Below are 21,623 nucleotides of genomic sequence, written 5' to 3'. Positions count from 1 at the left end.
TTACTCCCAACCCTGTCATGTAGTCTATCACATGGGCCCAATTGGCAAAAGGCCACGTTCCCCCCCTGAAGGGGGGCAGAGGCAGTGAAACCTTGTCCGGTGCACCAGACAAAAACATACATAACGGCGCACCTGCCCCTGCACCGCCGTTGGAAAAAAATCCACACTTCCAAACCTTAGCTCTCACAGATCTTCACAATGGGCGACGCAGAGGCACTTCCCGATTATGTTCTTGACCCCAACGCCGTCCTGAAGGACAAGGACGCTGCTTGGAGATATGGCGCTCCCCCGGACTATTCCAACACCCGTGCTGTGTACGAGCGGAGTATGTTGCCCACCCATCCATCCTCCAGTCATCAGTTTCCTTGAGGGCGATTTCGCTGACATTTCTGACTCTTCGCTCGCAGCCAAGAAACAATCCCACGAGCCCGGCAGTCTGCCCAACCTGGTCGAGAACCTCGTCAAGAACTGGGAAATCGAGGCCTCCTTTAAGACCTCGCTGGCGGACTGGCGCACGATCGACCACGAAAAGTACCACGTCACGCTCAACGGCGGTCCCCCACTGTCCGGCGAGTACATGCTCAAGGTGGGGACCTACAACGCCCTACTCACCCCGAGCGCGTACTACGACCCGGCCCACAACGACTTCGAGATGAGCCACAAGAGCTTCAAGCGCATGATGCCCACCTTCGCCTGGGAGGTGACCGAGGTGTACAGCGGCCCGCCCACTGTGGTCTTCAAATGGAGACACTGGGGCGAGATGGCCCGCGACTATGTCGGGTTCAACGAGTGAGTCAGCCTCTGCAAATCTTACCTGGAAAGTGACTAACATGGGCGGATTTTAGCAAGGGAGAGAAGGTCCGGATTGAGGCGCATGGCGGCCCAATCGACATCCAGGGGATCATCGTGGCCAAGGTCAACAAGGCCCTCCAGTTAGAGCAGATTAACGTTTGGTTCGACCCGCTCGACATGTTCCGCCAGATCTCCCGCGGTCGCGAGCAGATCAAGGCGGATGATGCGGAGGTACCCTCTGGTTGCCCCTTCACTGGCGCTGCCAACAAGGAGTAGAAGTTTTGATGTCTGATCTCGTGTCGTGTATTGTACTGTTTAGATACCTTGTATTGTTCCAGAATGATGTAATGATTGGTTCGATCTACGACGTCATCTGCGTAGAACAATGTAGAAGCTTTCGCTGATGAATAGGAAAATTGCACGAGACTCGGGTTAGTCACGTATGCCAATTGTACTGTGCCTGAATCAACTATTCATCCGGCGCTGACAGCGTCTGATCCGAAGAAGGAATAAGTCGCGCACGAAGATCGGGAGGAGAAGGGAAGACAGTGTCAAAAGGCCACATAGGACGACGAATGCGGCGGTGTCCCAAACGGACGAGGTCTTGATCGACACCCCCTGGAGTCAGCGCCAGCATCCAGTCGGCAGCCATCTCAAACAACTCTGGCTCCAAGTATCCGATTTTGATAATTACTAGATCGGCCTTCCGAGGGGCCAGCTGCAGATCAGTAAAATCCCGTTCATGATGATAGGGCTTGCGGAGCTGCGTCAGGATCGCAAACATCGAGCCGACCTGCAACACAGCCTCGACCCGGGCATCCTTGTCACCATGCTTGATCGCATGCACGCGCCCGGTCAAGGTGATCGGCCCTGCATGGACGGCATCCACCTCCGCCCCCGCCGTGACCGTCACCGTGGCACCCACCCCTGCATCCACCATGGTCCGCACGGCCTGCGGCCCCGGCAAGCTGGCATAGATCACCAGCGGTCCATCGGGCCCCTGGAACTCTGGTCGCTCCAACAATCGAGCCAGCCCCCAGGTGACATCACCCGACCCACCAGCGGTAGGGTTGTCGCCGGAGTCCGAGATAAAGAACGGCCGCGCCCCGGGCGCAGACGCCAGCGCCACATCGATGCACTCGGCAAACGACCCCGTGGGCCCAACGAAGTGGAACTCCGCATGTGCATCCCAGAACGACTCGGCCAGCCGCTGCGCCCCCGCCACCACCGCCCCCTCCCCCCACCCCGTCACGACGACCGCCGCGCGGTTGCGCGGCTCGTCCGCCCACGCGTAGCCCACCCAGATCGCCGCGTCGATCACCCCGTCCCCCGCCTGGACCTCAGGCACAAGCGCATACAACCCTTTGGCCGGCTCCACACGGGTGGAAGTCTGCTCCCCCGGCAGCAAGATGGGCAGGGGGATCCATGCTTTGAGCGGGCGCGGGCGCACGGTCGCACTGGGTGGGCAATCCCGACGAAGCAGCAGATCCACCAAGTTCCGACACGCGCGTTCCTTTGTCTCCGTCTCATCCTCGTGCGGTGCCATGCGATAACAGGTGATCAGATCGGTCTGGTGGACCAGATTGCGCGACACGTTTCCGTGGAGATCCATCGACGCGGAGACGACGCACTGCGGCCCGACGACCCTGCGGATCCGACCGAGGAGCTCGAACTCCGCGTCGTCTAGTCCCTCCACTACCATAGCACCGTGGATGTCAAACCATAGTCCGTCGATCGGTGTCGAGGCTGCAATTTGGGTGAGTCGGGAGACGATCTCGATTGCTAGGGCTTCGAAGTCGGCACGGACGACGACTCCCCCGGGCAGTGCGTGACCGATCAATGCGCCATGCCAGGATGCTGCGTCGCCGAGGGGAGTGTTGGGGCGCAGGAAGGGGTATTCGTCGAGGATTTCGTGGCCGCGGCGTGGGTGGAAGGCGGCCGCGTGGGTGCGTGCGGGGGTGAAGGCGGAGGTTTCGCAGGCCAAGCCGGCAATGGCGATGACGGGGCGAGAGGCCATGGGACTGTGGATGAGGATGAACGAGGGATACAATTGTAGAGAGTGACACAGTGAATATAGGTGGTGCAAGTGGAAGAAAGAGTGTGAGTGTGGATGGTGAAGGAAGGGATGAGTGAGTGAGGGGAAGCAATTGGAGAAAGAGGGGTCAGTCACATGTCCGTCACATGTCCGTCACATGATAGCCATCTATACAGTAAGAAATATCCGATGCCAATAAACAAACGCGCTTCCATTTGCTACGACTGTAGGTAGCACCGACAACAAAAAGTAAGTTGTCCAAGCTTCAAGTTCGGTGCAAAGGACCTCTAGGCTCTTTTGGCCTTTTGGGCAACCAACTCTATCGGTCTCCAAGCAAGCCCATGGTCAACATCACGCTGTTCAAACAGCTCCCTCGCCACCCAGCTGGCACTCCGTATTAGCTTGATAGCTAGCTTGAGTCTTGCAGAGAAAGTACATACCTTGGATCGATTCTCTCACTCTCCAGCTGTCTGCCATAGAGGTTCTCCAAGCGCTGCATGGGACTGGATGTCACCAAGCTGGTATCTCGTCCGATCTCCTCCCACTGGATGTAGCCGCCCGGCTCTAGCAACTCGATCAGCCCAGACCTGATGCATGAGAAGATCAACTCACTTAGCATAGCCGTAGCGACCTCAATCAACTTATCCGGGCAGTTGTCTCGAATCACGCAGATCCACAGCCGCAGATGCACGACGTCGAATGCACCCCGGTACTCCTCCGGTGAATCGGATAGTGCATCCAACTTGCCCAGCTTGACATTCCTCGGGAGTGTGGCTGAGGGCGGGTACGAGAGATCCGAGATATCGTAGCCACAGATCTCAGCCTTATCCAGCTCGTAACTGAGGTCTGTACACCAGATGCTACCACCTCAAGTCAGTTAGATACATCTGGAATGGCTCTGAGGGGTAGAGGGTCAACGTGCCCTGTTCCAGTCCCAAGGTCGGCAATGCGCATCCCCGGTCGCCGAGGTATCAGCGGACTCAGGATGTGTCCTGTCTGGAGTCTCCACAGGAGCTGTTGATCATTTAGCCTGGCACACAGCCATCAGCGGGGAGAGTTTCGCAGCGAAAATCTTCGAGTTGAAATATCACCTGACTGCTTCTGGGATATCGCGACCGAGAATATACTCGTCCAAGAACGAACCAGCGCCCATACCTGCAAAGAATTGTCAGGAAGGGAAGATCAAAGGTATTTTTGGTGCTTGGAAAGCAAGGTTATCTCACCATCCGGAAGACTTTATATCTGCAAGGCTGCAGAGTGTGTCTTGGTAAGATAGCTGGTAAGAGCTTGATTCTGCCCTGTTTCGGTTCCGAACCATCCGGCCATGACCATTTGATTTGACCCCAAAACAGGCATTTGGCCACTTTCTGGTCTGGGAATTCATGTCCAAGGGAGCAAGAAGGTCCTGGTTTAATCTGTGAGCTGACATGACTATGGTAGTCCTACCTAAAATAAGCTGGTTAATTTGTATCTGCTCTGACCAGTGGTGCATGGTTTTCCATGATATCAGGACAATTGTCTCTTTTTTATAATAGTATTTGCTCTGAAATCTGTACCTGCGGCTTTGTTAAATTTTCATAACAGAGGTAAACCTCAATGGATACACTAATATATCTTTGGATACAAGACCACACACCACTAATACTCCCTCCAAACCTCAAGCCTTACTCACCCCAATATCCCAATTTCCACACCCATCCACAACCACATTCCACTCAAACACACCAGACTTCCCCCCAACGTCATCCCCACCAATGACAAACTGACACCGCCGAAACGTCCGCCAAAGCGTGGCCAAGAAATTCTCCTCACGCAATTCGAGATACTCCGCCCCCAGCAGCGGCTTGATCGCCAGGGTAGCCTCCTCGGCCCGGTAGAACGGAATGCGGGGAAACAGATGGTGAATGACATGGTGATCGATGATGTGATGGAAGAAATGCCGGCCGATGAAGCCGAAGCTGCGGTCGACGGTGCCCAGCGCCCCCCGCGTGAAGGACCAGGTCTCGGAGGAATAGTGCGCGATCTGCGGGTGGGTGTGGTGGAGGTAGGTTATTGCCACTGCCGCTTGTTAGCATAGTGTATGTCTTGGGGATAGGACGGATAGGCTGACCTATCCAGTGATGGACCCAGAAATAGGGTAGAAAGTACAGGAGCATTACGCGGGAGGGCCCGAGGATGGAGCCTAAATACACCAGACCCGAGATGGTGAGGGCGAGGCCGAGGTCGGAGAGTAGCACAACTGGTCGCTGCTTGGGATGAAACAGTAGGCTGTCAGGGGAGAGATGTGAGAGGGGGAGGGGAGTGCGAGTCTGGGCCTTCGGACGGGAAATCGCTGCTTTCGCCCCGGTGGCGTAGAAAAGAAGGTAAGCCTGCCACCCCAGCAGCTGGTGAGCTGCAAATCGCAGCAGGGTACTGAGGGGGGTGTCTTCGACAAGATCCTCCATGGCATCCATCCACCTGCGGCGTTTGGCTGCATATTCTGCTTGAGTCGGTGGAACGAACGCAGTGTCTTTCTCCATGTGTCCCGAGTACCGATGGTGGCGCGCATGCGTGATTTTCCAGGAGAAGTAGGGCACCAGCAGGCTGGAATGCAGAACCCAGCCGATGATGTCGTTCAACAGGGGATATGAGGAGAAGGCGCCGTGGCCGCATTCGTGGGCTAGAATCCATAGGCCGGTGCCCACGAAGCCTTGGAGAAGGCCATAGATAAGCCATGCGAGGAACCGCAGAGAACCACTTTCCAACAACGGGATGTAGGTTGTAGCGTATGCGAGAGCTGCGGCATAGAGGATATCGCGGGTCAGGTAGCCGAGAGAGGTCCAAAGGGACGGGGCGAAACATGAGTCAGGAATTGCTTCCTTCAGGCCCCTAAGGGTTGGTATATGTTCAGTCATGGTCTGCTTCGAGGTTAGCGTCTTCCGTTATTAGATTCTGTCCTAGGAATGATGCTACCAGGCTGTGGTCAAACTCACGGATTGCTGGGGACTTGATGAATCAAACCACGAGCGAGTCGTGGTACACTTTATAATTCAAAGACCGCTCACACTCGTGTCTGGAAGAGGTCTTCACGTGAAGAGATTATATACTTTTTAGGGTTACTTTAACATAGAACATAATTAACCATCATAATTCCCGTAGACCGACCCTGCATGGCCTATTGATGGGATTCTAGCCGAGGAATGCGAAGAAGAGCCACGCTTAGATTGGTTGATACATAAGGTATGCATTCGAGGCTTGACTCAGGCAAATGTGCCACCTCCTCAGAGGCTTGTCCTACCTGTTTTAGCAATCAGTTCCTGGCAGTTTTAGAGCTGCAGTGGAGAAGTGTGCATCCCATGGTCGCCTGCTGCATGATGCATCCCGGTAAATCCAAGGCCAACCATTTACGCGACATACCTTCGACGAGTCAGGGCCAACATGCCTAATTGATAAGGCCAACTGCGTGAAGAGGAAACACGCATCCGATAAGAATGTCAAGTTGAGTGAGGTCATAAATGCATGAGAGTCTCAATTTGATAGGTGATAGTCTTGCAAGATCTGTGGCGTCAGGAATGTGGCTTTATTCATACTACAATGACTTAGCCAATAGGCATGCATAACTCTAGTATACCGAATAATGGTGAAGAGAGACGGCTGAATCCTGAATGATCGACGCAAGGGATGTATGATCTGCGGAGATCTTCCAGCTCTTTTTAAATGCATAGGAGTCATGCGCTATGAAATAGGCACCACCAGCAATTGTTACGTCATCCCTCCAGCATAAGAATGTTCTTGAAATCAGAATGTTCAGCTATCTCTGCAAGTTAATCTAGACAGTCATGGTCATGGTTCAAGGTACTGTCATTATGGGACAACAGGCTCTCCATCATCGTGGACGTATCCGATCGGACATGCGGTGGCGAGTTAGTTTTCATCCGGGCCACAGACAGTAAAATACAGACGCTGGATCCACGTCATGCATGACTTCTGGTAATCCAAGCATGGTGCAACAGAACACAGACACCGACGTGGCTGATAACTCACAAACCATAAGAAGACAAGACAGACCACACCTGCATTACTGTATCACCACATTGTGCTGCAACTTATTTGCATCAGAACCACAACCACCAGCCTTATCAAGATGCTATCTATCCCCAACCCTCTACCCTTGCACCTCAAACTCCCCGACGACCCCGAGACACTCGCCCTCCTCAACCGCATAGTAGTCTACACCGCCGTGATCCTCTACCACACCATCTGGAACGCCCCAGTCTACCACATCAAATTCGCCAAGAACACCACCTGCCTGTCCTTGCACATCGCCACCGGCCTCCTGGAGTACTTCCGCTACTGGCTTGGGAAAGCACAGACCCCACACTCGCAAACGATCCTCCCGGACGCGCTCGACGTGCTGAGCAGCCTGATCTGGTCGGGGACGAGCTTCGTGCTGCTGCGCACGCTCCGCCGCGGCGATCCCCGCACGACCCGCCCGCCCTACCAGGCCGCCGCGTGCCTGCGGCCTCTGGCTACCATAGCGGCATATGCATTCCGCATCCCGAGTCTGCATACACTTAGTATATACGCGTTGGAAGGGTTCATCTGGACGCGGCTGGCAATCTTCTACTTTTCCCGTACGCCGTACCTGCGTGGTACAGCTAAGGATAGCACGGTGTATGCGATCTCGGTGCCATTGGCGGCGGTGTTTAGTGTGCATCAGAGCCAGGTGCCGGGCGCAACGATGGGGTTTGTATTAGCAATGGCGTATATCAGGCAATTGAATGAGTGGGTGACGCTGCGGTCGAAATGTTTGAGAGAGTAAGTTTGCTCACCTTGTTTTCAGTATATGATTGGCTATGATTCTGACGTGATAATCTAGCCCGCAGACGAAGGACGAAGTGTCATTTTGGAAAAAGTATCTGGTGGTCGGGTTACGGACGTTGGGGTTCGTGGAGCTGGATGAATTACGCGCTGTTTCGGAAGAACAGGCGTTGGAGAAGGAACTGAACGATGAGTATGTTTCCAAGGCGCATGACTGAGGAGGTTTAAGGAGCGTCGTGGGAACGGTCCTTAGGGTTCTTACCTTTTCTGAGATATTGTATGGTGAAGCATAGCCTTGTGATTGGCTGGCTGAAAATAAGTTGCGATTGCAATTGTCGTTAACTTACTGAATTCGTGTACTAGAGTAAGGAACTGTCTACTGCATACGATGGACCATCACTTAGAGGATAGCAAAGAGTGCGCCTCCGGCTTTGTGTAGAGGAAAGCGAGGACGCGCTCCTCCCATCCATCGTCCGACTTGGTCGGGTCCCGAGGGTCCTTGAAGTGGTTCTCCACGAAGCCGCGGAAGGGGTCGGACAACTCGCGCCACTGCAACACGACCTGGAGTTGGGGGTTAATCCTACGCGGCAAAGTCACGCGGTGGAAGACGGCGGCGCAGATTTCCGCGAGCCCGTCGTCCCGCTTCTGCCGGTGCACGCACATCTGGCAGATGGTGGTTTCCAGGAGGCGGTGCGGGGTGGGGATCTTGATGGGATAATGCTCGGGCGAGTGGCGCCGGAATGCCGACAGGCGCAGATCATCGGATAGCATGTAGTAGTCCGACAGCACGCCCAGTCCCTCCGGGGGCACATTATCTCCCAGGGCTGGACGGGGTGCGGTCGTGGGGTTGCCGCGGGGCGGCTCGGGGAAGAACCAGAGCACACCCGAGTGATGATAGAAATTCACGACGAAACCCCAGAGGAACGGCTGGCGCTGACAGTAGCCATGCTCACCCCTCGCGAGGAGAGGCGGGAGCATGTGGAAATGCCAGGCGGGTGCGATGGCGGGCACATCCTCTTTGAAGATGGGCTTGTAACCCCTGCGAGCATCGCAGTCGCCGTGGCACTCCAGATTCCCGAGCGGCTGCAACGCTTGTTTGGCGTGCTCCATCCATCCGGCGGGGATGGAGAACCCTGTAAATAAGCCTAGCTTGTGCTGTAGGCCGTAGAGCTCAAGCACCGACTCCCCGACTAGACAGTAGGGGATGGCACTATTGTCGAGAATCCGGGCCACGTATTCCATGGCGTAATCCTTCAACATATTACTCTCCATGATTGCTAATGTTGGTACTTCGAAATCTTCAAGTTAGGGTTGTTGATATGAGGGTGATGATGATGATGTATATATACGAATACTACGAGTATTATATAGGCACCAATTGCCTTCTTTTTTAAAGGTATTCTTCCTCGAAATGAGTATTCTCTTTGCACCACGACCAAAAGAGTGAATATTGTGAAGAAAGAGATGATGAGGGCTTACATGAGAATACCGCGGAGGGATCCGGCATTTTTGTTGTCTGTCTCGTCTCTGAACAGGGCCTTGACAAGGTAACTCTCAGACTAAAGGCTGACGTGGCAGGATAGCCAGTTAATGATTTCCCTGCTAGCGCTGTAGCTTTAGCGTTGATAAACCCGCCATTAGGGCTATCGCACCGCGACAACGGCCCACTTTCCCCCCTCCAAGTGGTCTCACCCCGGTTCAAAGGCTGGGATTTAAAAGCTTAGAAAGGCGCCTCAGTCCGACTGGGTTTGAATAATCTTCACCTTGCCGCAGGCCGCAACTGACGGAGTCACCATGACCGCAACTGAGGACCCCCCAGCCAAGCCCGCGTGGTTCGAAACCGAGGTCACATCCATCAATCCCACTGCGCAACACTTACTCGAGACCTACAGCAATCTCAAACCAGACGAAGTAATCCCCCATGTATTAGCAGTGGTAAGCTCTCCCTGCCCCCAAGCCAAAGAACGAGAAACAACCGCACGACTAACCCACCGCAGCGCGATGAAGCCTTCAAAGTCTGCCAATACCCTTGCATTGGCCAGATGCGCTTCCTCTCCTTCAACCTCGCCACACTCCCCTTCTATCCCCGGGTAATGGACCACCTCCGCGCGAACCCCGACGCCGGATTCCTGGACGTGGGTTGCTGCGTCGGCCAAGAGATCCGCTTCCTCGCCAACGAGGGCATCCCCGGCAAGCAGCTCTATGGCTGCGACCTCGAGCAGATCTTCATCGACCTGGGTTATCGACTCTTTCGCGATGCCGACCGTCTGGATGCGACGTTTATCACTGGAGATCTCACCGCGGGTGATGACGAGGAGTTTACGCGGGGAAGGCTCGCGCAGACGGTGAACGGGAAGCTCGAGGTCGTCCTAACTAATTCGGTCCTTCATCTGTGGGACTATGAGACCCAGGTCAAGGTAGCTGCGCGACTTGTCCGGCTGTGTAAGGAGAAACCGGGGGTGATCATTGCCGGGCGGCAGATGGGGACGCGATTGGCAGGACACTACGCATTGAAAGGGTTCAAGAATGACCCAATGCACTACCGACACAATGTGGAGTCGATCAAAGGATTCTGGTATGATGTCGGGCAAGTCACTGGGACGCGGTGGCGGGTGGAGGCGGAGTTGTACTGGGGCGAGGAGTGGGAGAAGACGCGGAACGTGTCGTTTACAGATGAGAATGTGCGGATGCTTTGGTTCTGCGCGGTGAGGGAGTAACTTGAGGATATTAGTGCACTAGACGTGGTTTGAGATGCCGCATTTCCATTTAATGAATTTTCAGAAATGTTGAAGTATCAGCTTCTAGGAGCACGAGGCAATTGTCGCTCTTAGTGCACCGGTGACGGCTAATGAACACCAGGATGTTCGTCGGGCTAGCAGCGGATATCTCCGGCAACGGAGCATTGAAAGACTGGCGCTATATTAGCTAGCCTCCCTCCTATCTGCCTCTGACCACTAAAGTCAAGACAATAGTAATGGATTAGTTATTGTATGTGTATTGCTTGACTCACTGATAAGCGCAATGACTCAATTTCGGCTGCATGTACCGCCCTTTGCATTTACCTTCGCAAGATAATACCCTTCTAAGACACCAACAACGCTCACCCACCCGAAGTATATCACAGAGTCATAATCTCAACAAACCACATAAACCTAGAAGAATAAAAGCCATACTCCAATTCCACCACCAATCTCTCAGCTGAAACAATGCCCACCCCCACCCCCACCCCCACCTCTCCAATCCTCACCTCGACCCCGCGCCTGCACATCTCCCTCCTCTCCCCCACCCCAACGCACAGCACCTTCCTCCACCACCTCTGGACGAGCCCAGACTTCACCACCTCCTGCGGCCCCTCGCCCTTCAAAACCTCCGACGACGCTACAGCCTTCCTCACCAACCGCCTGCAAAGCATCTACACCACCTCCAACTACCAGCGCGGGATCTTCCTCCTCTCCCGCCGACCGCACCCCACCGCCCCGCTCGCCGGAAGCGTCCCCATCGGCACCATCTCCCTGATGCAAGGCGCCCCGCCCGACGGATACAGTGTCCCCGACATCGGGTTCAGCGTGCTGCCCGAGGAGAGCGGGAGGGGGTATGCGACCGAAGCCGGGCGGGCGATGGTGGAGTATGCCTGCACGGAATTGGGGGTGGACGGGGTGTTTGGGTTCTGTGATGTGGATAACGCCCGGAGTCGGCGGGTGTTGGAGAAGATCGGGTTGGAGTTTCGGGGGGAGAGAGCGTTGAAGGTGTTTGGTGGGAAGAGGAGTGCTGCTTATGCTTTGCCGGGGATGGCCAAGGATTTGGGGGTTTATGGGGTTGAGGGTTGAGTTAATCTATTTCCTTTCCGGAGAGGGGGGGTTTGAGGAATTGTGGTGTGGTTTTGGGGCTACTTTAAGATGCGGTATTCGAGACAGATGAAGAGAAATGCGAATAGTATTGTATGCTAGTTTATGCACACGGTACTAACATTGGTTATAGTAAGCAGCTCATCAATGCACAACCAGCACCGCGACCCCCCACGCCAGCATCTGTATTGTATAGCTGTCTTTGCTACCCGTCACATTCTGTATCACGGGTTGGATAGTGGAATTATGCGGGACATTGACTCCATCCCGTGGACCGGACAGCAGCTCCATATGTCCAGCTGTCGTGTTCGGGATGGTGACCCGAACAGTGCGGTGGTCGTTACCGTAGTTGGCCATCTTCATAATGTACGTCCCGTTGGTCCGCGAGGCAACCCAGTACAAGGGGCCGAAGCTGGCCGTCGAATTCACCGGCAGGATGCTCTGCCCCTGGTAGTTGGAAAACATCTTCTGGACCCAGTAGGATGTGGACAGGGTAAGGGAGCCTGGGTTCGAGTCGAACCCGATCAACGTCGGCTGCGAGGATGTATTAGCAAGAGTGACAAAGCCTGAGCACCGGGAGAATGGTACATACCGACCACTGGGTGTACGGAAAGTTCTGCAGCAAGGGTGCATAAGATGCCATCTTGATGACATCGCTGTTCCGCTCCAGTCCGATCATGTGCACCGCTTCGCTGCAGCTGCATTGCATGAACGTCCAGTAGAACCCGTCGGGAGAGCTTGTATTGCGACAGCCGTACTCGCCGATCATCACCGGGCGCGAGCGGGACTGGTGGTCCCACTCGTGGAACATGGCGACCAGCTGGTCTGGACTGCGGTAGTAGTGGAAGTCGTACATAATCCCAGGAGGTGGATCGGAGGGAAGACACTGTGGATCGCTGGCGGAGGCGATCAGCGTGATATTGGGGTAGTTTTGGTGGATAGCGTCATAGATCTGCATGAAGCGCCGGGGATACGTTGCGCAGCCCCCGGTGAAGTCGTCCTCGTTCCCGATCTCGATGTACTGGATTGACCAGGGCTGCACGCGTCCGTTCTTGGCGCGGAGACTTCCGTAGGTGGTGTTGGGGGCGCCGAGAAGGTACTACTCGATCAGCTTTGGGATTGACGCGACCAGAGCGACTCACCTCAAGCTCATGAAGAATATCCTGGATGTAGGGTTCGAGCTCCTTGCCTGACAGGATGTCGCCGTAGGACTTGCCGTCCCAGACCGCCAGCACGGGAGCCATGTTCATATCCTCGCACCACCATAGGTACTCATCCAGACCTGAATGACTCGTTAGACACAGTCAAAGTATTCGGGCGCGTCCTACCCAGTGCGTCAGTATTGGGATAAAACCAATCACTTTGTCGCCCAGGGCGCTCGACTACCGGTCCGATGGTCAAGTTCCACTGCCACCGACTCTCAACTTGCAGACCTTCCCTGCCAAGCATTAATGTAAATCTGGATAGACAATTGGTCTAGGCGAGAAAAGAAGTCATACAAGTTATTTCCCCCCGGAAAGCGCAAGAACGACGGTTTCATATCTGCAATAACCTTGGCAATATCTTGACGGAGTCCATTGGACCTTGACTATGTCAGTTTTCTCCCACTCCCGCAAAGAAAGCACACACACCTCAACTTATACGTTGGCGGAAACAATTGCGGAAGTCCGAAATTCAGCGTTCCTCCCGACACCTTAGACGCATTGAAAAGTAGCCTCCACTCATTGTTGCCGTCCGGTGCTGCTGTGGCATTGAACACCGTCGTGTATCGGGTGAAGTTGTTCTGAGTGCTGGCGACCGTGATGTTATGCGAAGCGAAGATCGTTCCACTGGACGATCCAGCTAGCTGGAGGGTGATCATTCCGGTGTAATCACCCAACATCCAGAAATCACACCAATATGTCGTACTTACCACCGGAATGCCTTTGTATCCTGTGTTGGCAAATCCGACCAGGCCTGTGGCGCCGCTCGCTGGTACGGATACCTGTAGGGAAGAAGTGATGGCACCGCTCACCGGGTACAGGTAATCCTGCATGATCTCTGCTTGTCCGATGGGTTTGTAGGCAGTCAGATCGGGATCGGTCCCTTGAAAGCCGTTGTTCTGCAGCAATTGTCCGTGGAGCCCTCCGTCGCCTGTTCACATTAGCTTTGTTGCTGCGCAGCGAGGGTGGATGTACCAGAATGATCCATTTCCTAGAGAGAGCAGCTAATATCAGTCATTACACTCATTTGTGGACAGGACTGGCAAATACCTCAAACATAATCCCATACAGCAACGGGCTAGATAGGTTACCTCCAGACGTGATGACCGTCAGGTTTACCGCGGAGGTATTCCCCGGCGCAGCATTGGCCCTCGCTGCAAGGGAGATTGTGGAGTCGGTATCGTGGGGCAGCCATGCTGTCAGCGCAGCTAAGATAGAACATGCAAGTGCCTTCATATTTGATCCCTTGCACCAGTAACTGACGAACTAGACGATCAACAGTGGCCGAAGAAATGCTTTTAACCATGTCTTGGTTGCACCAGGAACCGCGGCCGTCCGAATTGACTCCCGTGATGACATCATACACTCCAATATCCTCGATCTCCGAGCAGGGTTCCTGATTTCTGCTATCGATGGCTTTTAGCCAGAGAAAATGAGCCGAGAGCCACTCCTGTCACACTAGTAGGTTTCCCCGGATCTCCACCGAATGACAGGTTGGAGGTCACTTGCCCGGCGATTTAGGTTCGGGTAGGCCTGTTTCGGGTACTTGTTCTGTTTCCAGAGCAGCGTTCGCCTCTTGAAATGCGGAGATGAGGCGAGATTCTGTAGCATCATGATTGCAAGTGTATTTTTTGCATCGGGAAGTACTGTGGAGAAGGTGAAACTGGTGTTACCTCGGAATCCTGAGTTGGTGCCTGAGGCACAACATTACTTAGACCTTGCCATTCCAGGAAAGGTTGACTTGCATCGCAACCTAGATTGGTTTAGTGCTGGATAATCTTCCAAGTGTGAATATCACGGTTCCATGTTTGTAATTTATGTGCCTGTGAATGATCCAGAGGACAGCAGAACAAAGTTTTGCTAGCTCAATGAGATAGGCTATGCTGCTGTAAGGCACCAATGCTTGAACAAAGCCAGTTCTATATTAATTCCATCTCTTTTTGGACAAAAGAAGTGTGTGTTAGTGACCAGTGCAGAGCTGAACACTCATATGTCAATGTTCAATGTAGACAGGAATCATCTGTCATATCTGATTACAGGGGGCATATAGCTATCATAGAACATAAACACCACTAGTAAATGCTCGTAAAGGATGAAAGAGGTGATTTATGTTTTGTAATGTATACTATAAATTGTTTTCTGGTAAAAGCTAGGGACATTTTCAGGGCAGCTATACATATAGAAGTATACAACCCTAAGCGTTGTGTTCATTTCTATTCCTACAAATCCCACCACCGTGCCAAGATAGAGAAAAAATCCAAAAGAAAGAAAGAAAAAAAAATAGAAAAACAAAAGACAGAAAGACAGAAACAGAAAAAGGCAAGAAGACAAGTTCTCTCGATCATCACAGTCACAAAGAACAAATAACAGGATCAATTGCATCGTAAGCTGGCAGACTTGCGGATCCACCATAGACTAGTCATAAGCACATTATCTCATAACTCACAAAACAAGATCATAGATCCGAACATACACAAAAGCACATTAAACCATCAGAGCCACCGCAACCGCAACCACCAGCCCGGTCAACCACCCATCCCCCGCGACAACCAACCCCCTCGCCGCCCCGTTCGGCAGCGTCACGTTCTGACCGGCAAACGGATCGGTCAAGTTGGCGGCTTGCTCCCGAGTCACATTCACTATTCCGCCGTAGGCCACGATCACGTCCCCGACCGTGCGGACATACTGCCACAGGGGCGAACACACCCGCACGGGCGTGTCGTCAGCGATCTGGTGGTCGCCGCCCGTGCAGCTAGAAAGCGTCCCCGTAAAGCAGTAGCTGCGGCCGATCTCGACAGCGTACGCCGACTGGCCTGGCGCGAGGGGCGTGCGGGCCACCCCCTCATAGACTGTGGCTTGGGCGCTGAAATTGCTTGTCTGCAGTTGTTTCTTATCGACCGCCTTCTGGACTAGGGCCGTCAGGGGACCCGCGGCGAGGCCTGTGAGGTTCGTCACCGCGTAGTAGGTGCCATATCCCCCTGTCCCCGTGATCTCGCAGGCGTTGGTGTTGGTACTCGTGGTTGTAGTGGTGTTGGGGCAGCTGAAGGCTGCGCTGACACGTTTTGGTGGGTATTCGTCCCAGGAGACGGATTGGCGGTCCCAGTTGAAGACGGCGCACGTGGCCACGTCATTGGTGTTGTTTTTCATAGTGGCTTGTGTGGTGGGCTGGGCTGCTGCACCTAGGGCAAGGGTGAAAACGAGGAGAGCGGCGGTGGATTTGAGGGTTGGCATGGTGGGTGGAAGGAATTGCTTAGAATACAATTGGGACAGAGAGTTGGGAGCTGAAGTTAAGACTTGTGTGTGATCTTGAGTGATTTGTATTTTGTATTTAGAATGTAGTGGCTGCAACAGATATACAAACAATCTATATTTGTTGCTGTGGATACTGTTGGATACTAGGTCATCTCGATTCTAGGCAGCAATTTGAAGCGCCGGGGCAGGTGTCGCCAAGGAACACTGGCTTTTTAGGATAAGACAGAGTCATCTGTGGGGTTGCTGACATCCGATGTGTTGATAGTAACTTGGGTCCTGCACATATAAGCAGACAGCTACTCGGACTGCATTGTGTAGACACGAACTTGGCGAGTAGTAGATCCTCTAATCATGACAGACGAACAGTTGGTGGTGGTATCCAGAGAAAGGTCTACCACACAGGGACTTCCTGTTAATATCCATGCCTTATCTGCTACTGGAAGTGATGGCACAGATCTCAATGCTCCCGAAATTTACATTGACTGAGGTGGATGTCAACTCCAACAGGGTCTCTTTTTAGGGGTCTAATCGCCCAGATGGTACCACCAGGAGCTGGCAGAGTTTGCGGGCCATGCGCAGCGCGCACCAATTGAAAGCTCAAAATCGAACACTCAGGGTAGACTAGAAAATAATAGCCTTTGCCTATACTATCATGATGGGGCTGTGGGGTGTTCTCCTTTAGGCAACCATATAATTAATCATCGGATATGATGGTATACTCCCACCCGAAGCAATTGTCGGGCCGAGGCCGGCGGTTCAAGGCGACAACCGACACCCCACAACCACCGGCTATCGGCTCAATTATACGCTTCTTGGCACAGCCCCAGCGTCTAGCATCGAAGCCTGCCATATTCGATCTTGCTCAGGGTCTTTCCGGTTGGATCCTACTCTCTTCACAGGCTAGATGCCCCACGATGGTGCCTCAGGCATTGGGATAGGAGGTTCGCCTCAAACAAGGGTCCTAGTTGTTGGTGTGGCCCCATTCAGCCAGCATAGTCATCGCGACTTTTGATTGAGTGTTCCTCTGATGTCTCACCGGCAGAGGAAGAGGAACAAACAGAAGGCAACAACATTCACTGCGCCTGTGTCTGGAAAAGGCCCTCCCCCCTCTTGACAACTGTACGCTGCATCGGGGCTGGATTTCTGGAATACTGGGTTGACCCTTGAATTGTTCGCCATCCCGAACGGTAATGATCCACTATACAACGCTTTGGTTGAATCTATCACCACGTCCTAGGGGATTGAATCTGCCTCTGCCATAACACCCAGACTTCTCAGGGAGGATAATAGTCCAAGTTCGAGGCTTGTCATCTGCTCACTTGTCTCTGACTTATAACAGGAAGCTGAAAGGACAAAATCAAAAGAACAGGAGAAGAATTGCCCGATATCATGGATCATCTCCATCGCAAATAACGAAGTATTCCCGAAGAACATTCGGCTTACATTTTAGAGCCGTTTTCGGTACCACTGGATACCGATAAGTAGATACTCACCACACAACATAACAGAAGCATCTGGTACTCTGTACTTTCGGGAAACGCTAAATCTCATTAAAACCTATTACAGGAGTCCTCAAGCCTGCCGTCTCCAGTTCGCTTGACAGTAAAATCTACCAAGCTGGCAGCATCACCACACATTACCTTTCATCCGTCGTACCAAGCTTCCAGCTACCACCTGCACTCCAAAAAGTTGCAGAGACATCTAATACACCGAAGGAATCAACCGATACTTCACCCGCGCCTTGATGTCCTCATAAGCCTGCCCATACTAGAAACAAGTCAGCCAGTTCTACCACTCCGGCAAACTCAAACAAAACTGAAGGTACACTCACCCGACCGACCAAATACTCATCCAACACCGGCACGCCCCTGACCGTGAAATTCCAAAAGAAGAACCCGAAGGTCGTCGCCGCCCACGGCCAGCCGCCCGTCACCATCGCATACCCCGCCCGCCAGACGGTATACCCCCCATAGTTGATATTGGTCGCCAGCGAGAACAAACCCCCGCCGTAGGGCTTGCCTTTGTTGGCGGGGTCTTTCTTGAAGGCGCGACGCTGGAACTCGGAGATCGCCTCTGTCAATATCCCGATGAGGTAGGCGCTGAAGCCAATAGTTACGGTGGGGTTCGCTAGGATGAAGTCCAGTAGCGTCCTGTTGGTGGAGGCTGGGGCTTGGGAGGTGCGCGACCAGATGGCGAGGAGGGTGTTAATTGTGTTGAAAGCCGTGTTGAAGAAGGCGATCAGGGCGGCGGAGCCGACGGGGGTTTCCTGCTCGGAGACGAACAGCATGGCGGCGATCTGCTTGATGCTGCTGCCCAGGGAGAGGAGGCTGACGAGGTGGTAGTAGATGTGAAGGCTGCTGCTGGAGGTGGCCCAAACGTTGCCGGCCACGACGGGAGAGCCACCCAGCTTGGTTATGAGCTGGGAGGCCCAGCCCTGGCTGAACAAGCTGTACTGCCACCAGACGTCGGCGGCGCGGAGGCCGATGAAGACCGCTCGTCCTAGTGGGGAGCTGGATTTGGTGCGTGACACATTGTCGTGGAGGGGCTTGGGTGGATCTGACATTGTCGGGGCGGCTCTGAACAGATATCTTGGAGTCAAAATTCCGATGATCTCGTTCGAAGGTTGGTGTTCGGTTTATATGCTGGAGGGATGTGGGGGGTTTGCTTATTCATGCTCGGGGTTGACATCAACTCCGAAGATCGTGATGACTTCATGACTTTTCAGATGCAGTGGTATCTGCCCCACGTCCTTTAGCCGCAATACAGCCAATGATGCAGTAAAGGCGGCAAGTTTCTCGGGGCTGAATTTACGTCCGAAGCGTTGCGCTCTGTAATCGGTCCGGACACCCCTTGCATCATTCACCTGCTACATAAAGGTGCAAGGTCTGGGCTTCCGGTCTCACATCCTTGAATTCTGAATACAAGATCAGCAACATGACCACCGCCATCCCTGTGATTCTCTGTGGTGCCAAGCGCGAAGTCGCAGCCCTTGTCCGCACACACATGCTCCCGGAGTATAATGGTCTGCAATCACCGCTCTGCCCCGACATATAGTCATATGATGGGACTAAACGACAGCAGTTGTCTACGCCGGCCACAACCTCCCTGCTGCAGAGCAGGAGGTCCCGCTCATTCTCGCAGGGAAGGCACCTCCAGCATCAGCTCTCCACACTCAGGTTGGCCCAAACGACTTCACCATCGCTCCACGCGCAGTCATCACCGGCGGGGGATACAGCGAGGAGAGGTTCAAGGCACTGTATCAAGCATGCGCCAACGCCAGCGGTGTTCTCTCTGTGCCGTTCTTCAGGACCGACAATCAACTCACAGATCAGTTGGCCGCGGCGGGGAAAGGTCCCGCTCACTCGTCGTCCGAGTATCCGGCCGCAGTCACTGCGCGGTTGAAAGCCAGGCTGCGTGAGGTGGGAGTTGCACCGGGGACTACGGGCAATCCGGAGAGCATAGCGGGGAAGACGTATTGGTTCTAGGAATATTGAGCAGCCTTTGTTCAATAAAAAACGCATGTTAATCATCGACGACATCCTGCCAAGCAGAGGCTACCGTGCCAGACTATTTTCTCAGCACATCAATGTGAAATAGCATTAATCTTTTAAAGTACATTTTCACCCACACCTCTCGGCCCAACTACTCCTTCTCCTGCAAAGTATACTTAGGAACCTCCTCCCCCTCCTTCCAGAAATACCTCGCCCCATGATGACTCTCCGGCAATCTCGTCTGCCCCCTGACCCCATAGAAGTTCTCCCGCATCGTGCCCCCTGGCACCTCATACTCGGTATGAAACAACCCTCTGCGCTGCAACTCCGGCACCAGATACTCAATGATATCATCAAACGTCTCCGGCACACTGGCATAGCTAAGATTAAACCCGTCGACATCGGCGACTTCGACCCAGCGCTCTAACTCATTCGCCACAGTCTTCGCATCCCCGATGATCTTCGTCCCATTGCCGCCCATGACCAGATACTCGGCAATGGTCGCCTTATTCCACTTCTTGCCCTCCCCACCCGGCACCGTCTTCGCCCAGTGGTTCACCATACTGCGCACAGCGGGGGCCTCGACGAACCGGAAATCCTCCTCATCCGAGTACTTGGCCAGATCATAACCCGACCAGCCCCCGAACAGCGCCAGCGCCCCCTCCTTGTCCCCGTACTTGCCATACTCGCGGAACTTCTCCCACGCCTTCTCGTCCGTCTCCGCCACGATGACCAACACCCCCGCCACAATCTTGACCGCATTCGCATCCCGCCCCAGCTCCTTCGCTTGCTGACGCACACTATCCACCGACGGGCGCACCAGCTCGGGAGACTGGCCGTTCAAGAAGATCGCCTCCGCATGCTTGGCCGCGAAGCTCTTCCCGGCACTCGACGTGCCCGCCTGCAGGAGGAAGGGGGTGCGCTGGGGACTCGGCTCGCAGAGATGCGGGCCGGGGACGTCAAAATACTTGCCCTTGTGGTTGATCTGCCGCACCGCCGCGGGGTCGGCATACCCCGTGACCCCGTCGCCATGAGCATTCACGGCCCCGTCGCGCCACGACGCCTCCCACAGCTGATACACCACGTCGAGGTACTCGTGCGCGATGCGGTAGCGCTCGTCGTGCTCGATCTGCGTGTTCAGCCCGAAGTTCCGCGCCGCCGAGTCCAGGTACGAGGTCACGATGTTCCAGCCCACGCGGCCCTGGGCCAGGTGGTCGACCGTCGAGAAGCGGCGGGCCAGCGCGTACGGCGCGTCGTAGGTCGTCGAGGCGGTCACGCCGAAGCTGATGCTGTGCGTCGCGGCGGCCATGGCGGGGATGCTGTAGAGTGGGTCGTTGATGGGGAACTGCGCGCCGGCCGGGATGGTGGGCGTCAGGTTGGCCGGGCCCCGGTAGACGTCGTAGCCGCCGAGCACGTCGGCGAAGAAGATGGCGTGGAATTTGGCCGCTTCGAGCTTCTGGGCGAGTTGCACCCAGTTGGAGAGGGAGGTGTATTTGTGGCCTTGGTCCGGCGGGTAGCGGTGCAGGCCCGGGTTGAGGTGGGATGGGGATTGCATGGCGAAGGCGTTTAGGATGAGTTGTTTCTTGGGGGGAGTGGAGGAGCCCATTTTGGTGATTGGCGAGTAGAGGTGAGGTTTATTGATTAACTGGATGATTTGAAGTCTTACCCTCGATTGTGGTCTTCCTGCGAGTAAGAGTAGAGGTGAGGGATATGGGGTGTGGGAGGAAGGGAGAGAGTGTAGAGTCTTGCGTATGGTGGTGGTGTGTGCTTGGGTTATTTGTTATATGCGGCGGAATTGGAGAAAGATAAACATTCTTATCGGTCCTGACCACCAAATTACCCCTCATGACTCGCCCGAGAGGTTGTGTCGCAACATTCCTCCAATGGAGGGGTCCCGGAAGACGTGCGAGGCGGCCTCGATTGCGCCAGATGCGGTGCCGATGATAACACGGGTTGATTCACCTGCCATTTGTGATCTCTTGGCAGTGGGGGTTTACACGCATTATTGCAACAGCTGAATGTCAAGTAGTGCTTTCGAGTGACATGAAGTTTATCCTAAGGGGAATTGTAGAATGTTCAATGAAAGATATACAGCACGTTAACCCTAAGACAGTGCCAAGCCTGCCGGCTCCGTATTGAATCAGCCGGTGTATTCAAGTACCTGTATCATTTTAATGCCTATTCACAATCCAATCTATTGCAACTA

General features: G+C 54.2%; 12 protein-coding genes across 12 annotated transcripts; 5 read left to right on the top strand and 7 right to left on the bottom strand.

Moving 5' to 3' along the window:
- The first annotated feature begins 173 nt into the window (after positions 1-173).
- BO95DRAFT_442351 (uncharacterized protein) lies at positions 174-1,141 on the top strand. The gene is made up of 3 exons (XM_025586400.1): positions 174-325; positions 408-789; positions 846-1,141. Exons 1-3 carry the CDS (start codon positions 199-201, stop codon positions 1,066-1,068), a joined length of 732 nt encoding a protein of 243 aa, XP_025442773.1. The 5' UTR covers positions 174-198; the 3' UTR covers positions 1,069-1,141.
- Positions 1,142-1,261: 120 nt separating this feature from the next.
- Positions 1,262-4,319, bottom strand: BO95DRAFT_431505 (M81 family metallopeptidase; the record flags this gene model as incomplete). The annotated part of the gene is made up of 4 exons (XM_025585011.1): positions 1,262-2,813; positions 3,268-3,687; positions 3,919-3,982; positions 4,274-4,319. 4 exons carry the CDS (start codon positions 4,317-4,319, stop codon positions 1,262-1,264), a joined length of 2,082 nt encoding a protein of 693 aa, XP_025442772.1.
- Positions 4,320-4,484: 165 nt separating this feature from the next.
- BO95DRAFT_361968 (oleate delta-12 desaturase) lies at positions 4,485-5,721 on the bottom strand (the record flags this gene model as incomplete). Its single annotated transcript, XM_025582552.1, has 2 exons — positions 4,485-4,885; positions 4,938-5,721. 2 exons carry the CDS (start codon positions 5,719-5,721, stop codon positions 4,485-4,487), a joined length of 1,185 nt encoding a protein of 394 aa, XP_025442771.1.
- A 1,229-nt stretch (positions 5,722-6,950) lies between these two features.
- On the top strand, positions 6,951-7,845 carry BO95DRAFT_463303 (uncharacterized protein; the record flags this gene model as incomplete). The annotated part of the gene is made up of 2 exons (XM_025588983.1): positions 6,951-7,624; positions 7,686-7,845. 2 exons carry the CDS (start codon positions 6,951-6,953, stop codon positions 7,843-7,845), a joined length of 834 nt encoding a protein of 277 aa, XP_025442770.1.
- Positions 7,846-8,023: 178 nt separating this feature from the next.
- Positions 8,024-8,899, bottom strand: BO95DRAFT_463302 (uncharacterized protein; the record flags this gene model as incomplete). The annotated part of the gene is made up of 1 exon (XM_025588982.1): positions 8,024-8,899. The coding sequence occupies one exon, from the start codon at positions 8,897-8,899 to the stop codon at positions 8,024-8,026; it is 876 nt and encodes a 291-aa protein (XP_025442769.1).
- Positions 8,900-9,397: 498 nt separating this feature from the next.
- On the top strand, positions 9,398-10,439 carry BO95DRAFT_442350 (class I SAM-dependent methyltransferase). Its single transcript, XM_025586399.1, has 2 exons — positions 9,398-9,562; positions 9,625-10,439. Exons 1-2 carry the CDS (start codon positions 9,422-9,424, stop codon positions 10,342-10,344), a joined length of 861 nt encoding a protein of 286 aa, XP_025442768.1. The 5' UTR covers positions 9,398-9,421; the 3' UTR covers positions 10,345-10,439.
- A 394-nt stretch (positions 10,440-10,833) lies between these two features.
- Positions 10,834-11,517, top strand: BO95DRAFT_514090 (GNAT family N-acetyltransferase; the record flags this gene model as incomplete). Its single annotated transcript, XM_025591652.1, has 1 exon — positions 10,834-11,517. The coding sequence occupies one exon, from the start codon at positions 10,834-10,836 to the stop codon at positions 11,452-11,454; it is 621 nt and encodes a 206-aa protein (XP_025442767.1). The 3' UTR covers positions 11,455-11,517.
- Positions 11,518-11,616: 99 nt separating this feature from the next.
- BO95DRAFT_473216 (alpha-N-arabinofuranosidase A) lies at positions 11,617-13,994 on the bottom strand (the record flags this gene model as incomplete). The annotated part of the gene is made up of 8 exons (XM_025589712.1): positions 13,725-13,994; positions 13,650-13,665; positions 13,104-13,605; positions 12,972-13,055; positions 12,801-12,910; positions 12,615-12,754; positions 12,065-12,571; positions 11,617-12,006 (listed from the first exon to the last, which is right to left on the bottom strand). Exons 1-8 carry the CDS (start codon positions 13,908-13,910, stop codon positions 11,617-11,619), a joined length of 1,935 nt encoding a protein of 644 aa, XP_025442766.1. The 5' UTR covers positions 13,911-13,994.
- An 814-nt stretch (positions 13,995-14,808) lies between these two features.
- BO95DRAFT_442349 (uncharacterized protein) lies at positions 14,809-15,835 on the bottom strand. Its single transcript, XM_025586398.1, has one exon. The coding sequence runs from the start codon at positions 15,819-15,821 to the stop codon at positions 15,159-15,161; it is 663 nt and encodes a 220-aa protein (XP_025442765.1). The 5' UTR covers positions 15,822-15,835; the 3' UTR covers positions 14,809-15,158.
- Positions 15,836-17,627: 1,792 nt separating this feature from the next.
- BO95DRAFT_431497 (uncharacterized protein) lies at positions 17,628-18,489 on the bottom strand (the record flags this gene model as incomplete). The annotated part of the gene is made up of 2 exons (XM_025585010.1): positions 17,628-17,693; positions 17,758-18,489. 2 exons carry the CDS (start codon positions 18,487-18,489, stop codon positions 17,628-17,630), a joined length of 798 nt encoding a protein of 265 aa, XP_025442764.1.
- An 80-nt stretch (positions 18,490-18,569) lies between these two features.
- On the top strand, positions 18,570-19,490 carry BO95DRAFT_120456 (uncharacterized protein). Its single transcript, XM_025580439.1, has 2 exons — positions 18,570-18,948; positions 19,008-19,490. The coding sequence occupies exons 1-2, from the start codon at positions 18,861-18,863 to the stop codon at positions 19,409-19,411; spliced, it is 492 nt and encodes a 163-aa protein (XP_025442763.1). The 5' UTR covers positions 18,570-18,860; the 3' UTR covers positions 19,412-19,490.
- A 78-nt stretch (positions 19,491-19,568) lies between these two features.
- BO95DRAFT_412693 (LLM class flavin-dependent oxidoreductase) lies at positions 19,569-21,174 on the bottom strand (the record flags this gene model as incomplete). The annotated part of the gene is made up of 1 exon (XM_025584256.1): positions 19,569-21,174. Exon 1 carries the CDS (start codon positions 21,021-21,023, stop codon positions 19,569-19,571), a length of 1,455 nt encoding a protein of 484 aa, XP_025442762.1. The 5' UTR covers positions 21,024-21,174.
- Between the last annotated feature and the right edge of the window lie 449 nt (positions 21,175-21,623).

The sequence above is a fragment of the Aspergillus brunneoviolaceus genome (assembly GCF_003184695.1).
Source record: "Aspergillus brunneoviolaceus CBS 621.78 unplaced genomic scaffold BO95scaffold_30, whole genome shotgun sequence".
NCBI classification, from domain to species: domain Eukaryota; kingdom Fungi; phylum Ascomycota; class Eurotiomycetes; order Eurotiales; family Aspergillaceae; genus Aspergillus; species Aspergillus brunneoviolaceus.
The sequence above is the reverse complement of the archived record's forward strand: the minus strand, read 5'-3'. Positions and strand labels throughout refer to the sequence as shown.